The 8,561-nt window shown below is 35.6% G+C and overlaps 1 protein-coding gene and 1 pseudogene across 1 annotated transcript; one reads left to right on the forward strand and one right to left on the reverse strand.

The window, feature by feature from the left end:
• Positions 1-463: 463 nt before the first annotated feature.
• Positions 464-3,071, reverse strand: LOC113777033 (annotated as a pseudogene).
• A 2,857-nt stretch (positions 3,072-5,928) lies between these two features.
• On the forward strand, positions 5,929-7,693 carry LOC113778373 (mitogen-activated protein kinase kinase kinase 17-like). Its single transcript, XM_027323764.1, has one exon. It carries the CDS (start codon positions 6,327-6,329, stop codon positions 7,569-7,571), a length of 1,245 nt encoding a protein of 414 aa, XP_027179565.1. The 5' UTR covers positions 5,929-6,326; the 3' UTR covers positions 7,572-7,693.
• The last annotated feature ends 868 nt before the right edge of the window (positions 7,694-8,561 follow it).

Consider the following 8,561-nt stretch of genomic DNA (forward strand, 5'->3'; position numbering starts at 1 on the left):
TTTTAACATTTAAGATATAGCATACACAATTCACTATAGATTAGCATTTGTATTTCGGATTAAAGAAACTATAAATTCATAAGAGATGGAGAAAGGTCCTAAAATCTCATATTCGACTCCCAAACTCTTTGTTTTCATTTTTTCTTGTAAGGTGTAGATTCTCCTCTTAAAAAAATAAATTAAAGAGTTTGAGAGTGAAACTAGACCCGTTTACATTCATTTTGTTCGAAAGATCGGATATCTGATCTCACTTTCGGCCCAGGTGGTGAAAGCGCCAATTCAGACGGTTTAGATAAGTGACAGGGGATGAGTAATGACTGATGACCTCATTTGCGTCTGCTTCTCCTTGTCAAGTCTAGCGAGTCCATGAGAAGTGGAAATCTATGCACATGGCTGGGTTAAAACCTAAAAGCTATAAAGGGTCCATCAGCCCAAAGTTTATTTAAAGACAAAACATAAACAATGGCTGTGAAATATCTTCACCTGTAACTGTTAAGCAAAAGCCAGGATTTAGTGATTCAAGCCTTTTACACTAGAAAGCGAATAATTGAGGAATGTGCCATGTATACTAATCTCTAAGCACTAACAACATCCTTCTTCCTCACAAACTGGACAGAATGATTTACAAAGTAAGCATGCATCAGACAAGGATTTTCCATTTAAAGACACCAGCAGATCATAATTGAAGAAATAGAGTTAAAGGGAAAAAAGGTAAAGAAAGAACTTCCAGTGAGAACCAAAGGTACTTCTAAGCTTCTGCAAATTGCATTGCCTGGGCAAAAAGAAAAGTGGGTAAGGGAAGTTCATGGGAGGGGTGAGTTTTGTAATGTTACTGGGAAAAAATTGCAAAACTTCCACTGAGCAGGTGAGGTCCTATGGTCAGCTGGATGCAACTCGGTCTATCAATATGGTCATCGATAGCAACCTTCAATAAGATTAATGTCGAATTCTCCATCATTAGTCTCTCAGTTTACATGCCTTGGATTATTTCAGAAGAGGACACAAACAAAAGCTAAGCTGCCACCATCCCAACAAAGTACCCAGCGAAAGCTCCATAGCTCACAAAAATTGGCCAGTCTTACAAACAACTTCAAATCATCTCAGTATCAGGGTACAAAGCATAACAAACTGAACAACAAGCTGCAAACCAAGGCTGAATGACATCCAACATTCAGAATCTAATTGCCGAGCTCAAACATACATGGTCAACTACATTTACCAAAACCATTGCAACTAACCTGTCCTAGGAGATTATACTTGGAACAGTAGATCAACACATCACTACATCGCGGAATTATCAGAACCACATCAGGACTACTATGTAAACCCTCATCATCTCTCTGGTGCTTTTCAAGGCACAATTTCACATGCAAGGTGTAATATTTGTACTAGGACAATGTTAATATGGCATCTTTACATGAAAAGGCAAAGTGAACAAATATATCAGAGCCAACACAACAATCTAAGCATGAAAGCTAAGCATCAATTGTTGAATTGTTAACTCAGAACCCTGACTATATCATACTGCTGCATTAACATATCAAGTTCCATACTTTGTGTCAATTTAGAGAATGTAACAAGAGAACATCATTTCAAAGATTTTTTGGCCATGTGATGGTAGACCTCAGGTAACTCTTGAAGTTGTCAGTTATTTCTGAGCCACTCTTACTACTAAGTTCTTGACGAAACCAACTGTTCATGTACACAGTAAGAAAGAAAAAAGAGAATTGAAACCTGCCACCTTTTGCCAACTTCATTCGGCTACAGTTTCAAATGTTACAAACTTCAATATGTATCCAGAAACGAATAACTGTTTCAAGTTTCGCTCTGCAACCAATACTTGAATTTTACTGGACAATTTTAAAGTTCTTTGGAAAAAAGCCTGTACTAGATCAAGTTTTGTCTTTAAAGTGGTAAAAAATCACATAGAATATCCAGATGAATTATGTAGATAAAAGGAATGCATAACTCATATAAGTCTCAAATGACCAGGATTAGATAGGAAGGTAAGCCTACCTGCCATGGTCTTTCCCAGCCAAGTGGCATTGGTTAAGCGCCAAACCAAGCTCCAATGACAGCTCCATGAGCAGGTAGACAGATCATGTACTCTACAGGTCCACTTGGCCTAACAAAAAGTTACGAAGAATTGCAGAAGTCGAATAACATGAGTATTACTTGTCAATGCTAGAACAACAAAAAGGGAATGAAGTCAGGAAAATTATAAAAAAAAAAAAAACCAACAAAATCACATTATTCTCATACGCCTACTTTGTGTGAGCAAATATCCAGTGCCAGGAAGCCCAAGGAGAACCAAACAGAGAAGCCGCTGGGACACACTGTCAACAGCAGAAGAAGTTTTCCGGACCAGGAAATGACTGATTAAGATCTTTATTGCACAGAGGAAAATTTGATGGTTATCTATGATTACTTACAAAATTAAGCAAATTTTACATCAAGTTACTAATTTCCAGCACAGATTTCCCACCTAGCCCATTTGATCCAGGGGTTCACTGAAGCATGAGAGGCAGCATGGCAAATGAGACGTCATATGAAATCCTAACAGTAAGTGCTGACATCAGAAGAGACCAGTAGAGGTCCTGTTGAAGTTCCTGTAATTAACCACAGAATAAAACCTCTGATCCAGGACACGATAAAAACTGTGAAAATTATCTCAATTTGTTCCACAAAATAGTTGTGAAGTGTCAAAATAACTCCTGAACTATAATTTCCCAAAAAAAAGAACTCCATTTCATGCTTGCTACTCAGGATGTGTATTATTCTGCACGTCTATTTGATCATAGTAATGGTTACTATTATTCAGCCATTTCAGTGACAAGATATTCTACGATTTGCTATACTCCGTAACCTGGAAGAGCTGTGCTGTACCATGGGATAGAATAGAACAGAGACCATTTTGTCCAACCTGAAATTTAACCTCTAGTTCTCAAAATCATCATAAATAGACTGGAAATAACCAGATAAGCCACATACTGAATCATGGGTGCTCCCAATGCTATAGCTCCAAGTGCATTCACTACCTCCCCTATAAATTTGCTTTCAAAAACCAACATACCTAGAATCCAATACAATGAAAAAGACAAAAAATAAATTAAAAAAAAATGTTAAGCAAGCATTGGCAGACGAACATTCAGCTATAAAGCTATTATACCACTAGTGCAGGCAAAGTATTGAAACAGAAGATAGAAAGTTGTGTAAGAATGAGTCCTCAAGTAACATCCTTGTTCTGTATTCAAAAAACCATATCTTTTTACAGGTACAGGTGCTAAACTGTGCTAACGCAAGTCTTTTCAACCTGCAAATTACAACTAAAAGATACTTCTCAAAGCCTTCAACTTTATCTTTTACTTGTACATCATTAACCTTAAAAAACCCAAATCACTTCATAAATTTTTCAAAATAACAAGAAATAAAAATAAAGAGCACAGAGCAATTAAAGATTGCAACTTTTGAAATCCCACCCATATAACCAAAAAGTTTAAGTGATAAAAGTTAATTAAATTATATATTTAAATAAAAAAAAGCAATGAACGACTAACCCTCAGGTAGTGCTAATAAACCTCGTACGACAGCTTTCAAGTACTGTCAATTACACATATTAAAACCTCGTTTAATATGTTAAAAAGAAGAGATTAACATATAAAATCCACCAACAAAAAAAAAAGAAATTAACCAGAAAAGGAAATGGGATTAATTGGAATTACAAAGCATTGATTTGGACGATTTCGAAAGAGACAGTACAGCAGAATCACGACTGGATCTTCAATAACCTTCAAAAAAACAAACCAAAAATTAAGAGAGAGAGAGAGAGAGGAGTCAATGTTTTGAAGAACCTTCGAAGGGGTAATTTCAGATACCTCCGTTGAGGTTTCTAACAATTTCACCGGCCTTCCCCAAAGTTTGTAAAATTCATAAACTTCCCTGAGATGAATAGTAAAGAGATGAATTATTCATTCCCTAAAATTCATAAATCATAGCAAACATCATCATGTTAAAAGAGAGGAATAGTCTGTTTTTGTTGAATCTTGTGATCATTAGTATTATTTTATTATTTATTTATGCTATCTAATTTATTAAATATGAATTTTTTGAATGACAAAATATGTATATTAATTGTTTCTAATTTTTAATTATTTTTATTCTTTTACTACTATAACTTATATATATGCATAAGCAGTATTTATAAAATAAAAGTTTCATCTCCATCCTTAAACTACTTTCTTAATGTCACTTTTTTTAATTGAACTAATTTTGTTATCAAAATTTTAATCTTATGGGAGGTTTGTATAATTTTACAAACTTTAAAAAAGTCTAGTAAAATTATTAAAAATTTTAGGGGAGGTTTATGAAATTATCCCACCTTCAAAAATCAAACCAATAATTAAAAGAGAAAGACAGCGTCAATGTTCCCAAGAAACAGAAGAACTAAAAGGAGGGAGAGGTCAAACATTATCCCCAAAGGAATCATGCATGTTAGTAAATTGGTTCCGTCAAAATTCGACTCCAGTTCGAGGTCCAAAACATTGAAACCTAACGTTAACCCAGAAGCCACTCCGTTTTATTTATATATATATATATATATATATGTATATATATATAATATTCGTAATATTTTATAATATATTAATTAAAAATTATTATTTTATTCATTTTTTAAAAAATAAAATTAATATTTTTTATTTTTTTAAAATCAAGAAGACTTGAGATCGAGTTCAACTCAACTCGAATTTGAAGTCGAGCTCGAACTCGATCTTTATATTGAGAATTCATCAAGTTTGAGATCGAGTCCGAATTTGATAAAATTAAGTCGAAACTTAATTTGATTAGATCCAAAATTCCACTCAACTCATCTTGTTTGCAAATTTACCATTACAAATTGTTAGTTAGCCTTCAATTTGAATGGTTGACCAAACCCTCAAATTCTCAAACTCATGACTTAATCCACGACCGCTGATAAGGGAACTCGAATGGAAATTTCGGCCAAAATGAAGTACATTGAATAATACTACTATTCTCATCAATTCCTTGAAATTGTCCTAAGTTGAAGTTGAAAAAGATGGATAAACGTGGCAATACCTCTATGACCTTTTTTTTCCGATTAGAAAATCAACTACATTGTTGAGCAAAACCTTCCAAGAAAAAGAATATAAAAATGAACACAACGCTTATCACCACCTTGAGATATTTTAGACATAGATTAGATCACATCCATCACTCTTTCACCTTTTCTTTGCCATAGATCCAACACAACACACCCATTTAACCACAACAAATCAAGAGATCCAGCACATACCATAGCATCATAAGATAGTTCTAATTCTAAATTTCTATCTTTCTAGCAGCAAAGACAGGCACATATAACGTTTGGACTTTTGAAACATCAAAATATACATTAATTAAGATAACAGAAATTAATCCTTCTTAATGACGTTTTCACATGAACAATTTTAAGCTAACCATGATGTTAGTATTATATCACCAATAACACTTAGACAAACAAGGGATTTTTCACCAAAAAATCTCTACGTTTTCCGTGAACATATTTTTCAATCACCTTTTTACCTTATATATATCAAATCGCAGCAATCTCAAAAACAAATAATAGAAAAACCCATCAAAAGATTCCATAGATCTGCTTGGATCTTTAACAAATTCATCAAATATCTAAAAGCACATGCAGTTTCCTCATTGCTACTGTGTTTTGACCTGTAAAGCCGTATAAGTAAGACCGCGTTTGAGCCTTCTCTGACCGAAAAGACACGAAAAAAAGAAGGGGGTTGACACTTGACCGTTATTCCAGTTAACACATTAGAGTACTATACTTTGTATGCCTTCGAAGAAACGCGCCTCTTGTATTCTTTAAGAAATAAATCCACCACACATATTGGCAAGCCCACCCCGCAAGTTGTTGTCCAAAACCCTAATTGTCTGTGATTTCCTTTCATTACTATACATAATTAATTCAAGAAAAAATTGCAACAAAGTAAGCCCAGTCAAAAAAAAAAAACATATATATATATATATATATGGTATTGATATTGGTTTATTTCCCCTCCTGATAAATACCCCTGAAAATTAATCCAAGCACCTGAAGGATTTGGGCAGTTGCAAAATTTTGTGCATTCTGCATTAGCCCTTTTCGTTTCTTCACTTTGTACATCAAGGAAACAAAAGCAATCCTGAGAAGCAATTGAAACAGAGAAGAAAGGAGAAGAATATTGTTGAGTGAAGCAAACGAATGGAGGAAAGAAATACTACTAACAAAGAAGAAGAAGGTTGAAGGAAATCTTGCGCAGCAGAGGATCATCATGTTGGAGAACAAATATGGAGATGGGGTGGCATGGAAAAGAGGTGCAATGCTAGGGAAAGGAAGCTTTGGGTCTGTCTATTTAGCAACTTTGAAGAAGCCCAGATCAAAATATAGTTGTTTGCCATCGGTTATGGCTGTGAAATCAGCTGAGGTTTCTGTTTCAGGTTCAATTCAGAAAGAACGCGAAGTTTTGAGTAATGTCAAAGGTTGTCCTAACATAATTCAATGCTTTGGTGAAGAGACTACCACGGGGGTGAATGGTGTCATGGTTTTTAATTTGTTGCTCGAATATGGCTCAGGTGGAACCCTAGCCGAAAAGATCAAGAAATCAGGGGGCAAGGGATTACCTGAATTTGAGGTAAGGTGTTATACTAGGTCTATCCTCAAAGGGTTGAATTTCATTCATGAGATTGGTTATGTTCATTGTGATTTGAAGCCTGAGAATATTTTGCTTGTGCACAACAATGCTGGAGGTGGGAGGGCTGGATTCAGGGCAAAGATAGGTGATTTTGGGTTGGCTAAGAGGGTTAAACAGTGTAAGAAGAGGAAATTAGAGCCTTACTGGAGGGGAACGCCTACCTATTTGTCACCTGAGGTTGTGGGAGATGGTGTACAAGAGCAACCTAGCGATATTTGGGCTCTCGGATGTATTGTCTTAGAGATGTTGACGGGAAAACCCCTATGGGATGCAAAAGAGGAGCGGAATGCTGAGGATATTCTGAAAAGGATCAAGAATGAATTGCCTCAGATTCCTAGTGAATTGTCTAAGGAGGCAAAGGATTTTCTGAAAGGCTGTTTTGTGAAGAAGGCCATGTATAGGTTGACAGCTGAGATGTTGCTGAATCATGCGTTTATGGAAGGATTGGTTGATGGTGATGATGATGTTGAAGAAATTATCGAGGTTGAAGATATTAATGGGATTGAGTCTATACTGGTAGTATCTGAAACTGATGATGATGAGGTCATTTGTGGCTATGTCTCTGATGAGTGGAGCTTTGCATCAGAAGATTGTTCAATATCTTATTGGTCTGAAGGAGATGAAGGGGAGATTGAGGATGAAATTGTATCTCAAATCAGTGAAGAGCAGAAACTGGATTTAGAACAAAGTAACGGCGTAATAAGCTCCACTGAAGAGGCTGGACTTGATCATGCTACTGAAGCATCATTGCAAATTCCCTTACCGATCCCGCCAAGCACTACACAGCAATATCCAGTTAGTTTTAGGATTCCTGCCGGAGTCTAGGAACATTATGGATTGATACAGAGTCCAATTTTGTAGCTAGTGTTCTTTCTGATTATTTTTAGTCAGTACTTGCTGTATCAATTACCGATATACTAAAATATATTGAATTAATTCTTTTTCAAATTCCTTGCTGTCAAAGTACGGTACAAGTTTCAATTACACTCCATTATCATAATAGTCATGTCCAGAAGAAATTTCAGATCACAGCGGTTTGGCCGGTGATATGATCATACTTTGCCCTTGTGGAACTTTTGGAACTCCTTTTACTGGCTCACATTCATTGGCTTCATTATACCTTGTTCATGTATATCTGAAGTTTTGTCATAAATAAGTTGCATTTGCTTTAACTTGTGTTAAAAATGCATCGGGAAGAAATTGAGGTTTCTTACGCATCTTCTTGTAGCTAAGAGTTTTTCCATCAAAGTTTAAAATCTTCAAATCCTGCCTTCAGCTTATTAGAAAAAGAATTGCTGGCATGGGTGTTGAGGCGAGTTTGCATAGAGGAGTTATTACACGAAAGTCAGAAACCTGATGTGTCCTGGTATACAAAACTCTTCTAGTCCATGGTAATAGGCTAAATATTGAGATCCTTATTAACTGGTCTATAGCAGCTGCAATTGCGCTAGTAATCATACTTAGTTGGACTTTCTTTATCAGCTAACCGTCTACACTGGACATTCTAGCTTCTTTAATCTGGTCAAAACTTCAACTTGATCTACGAATATGTATGTTTGTTGTATGATGCCAACTGTTTAGGAAACTTTGGTGAGTTAAGACTTTTCATTACTTAAAAACAAGCTTCCGTCAAGACAGATACCTCATTGTAAGGGAATCTACAAATTTTCATGATTGTTCCAGAATAATCTTAGTCTCTATAAGTTACAAGAGATCGACAGACATCACGAACGCCTGCTTTCAAGTACTGTCATAGTCCTTGTGATATACTCCGCTTGCTTCATTCATCTGTACTTGGTTTCCTTTGCCCACCAC

This window comes from Coffea eugenioides, chromosome 7 (genome assembly GCF_003713205.1).
Source record: "Coffea eugenioides isolate CCC68of chromosome 7, Ceug_1.0, whole genome shotgun sequence".
Taxonomy (NCBI): domain Eukaryota; kingdom Viridiplantae; phylum Streptophyta; class Magnoliopsida; order Gentianales; family Rubiaceae; genus Coffea; species Coffea eugenioides.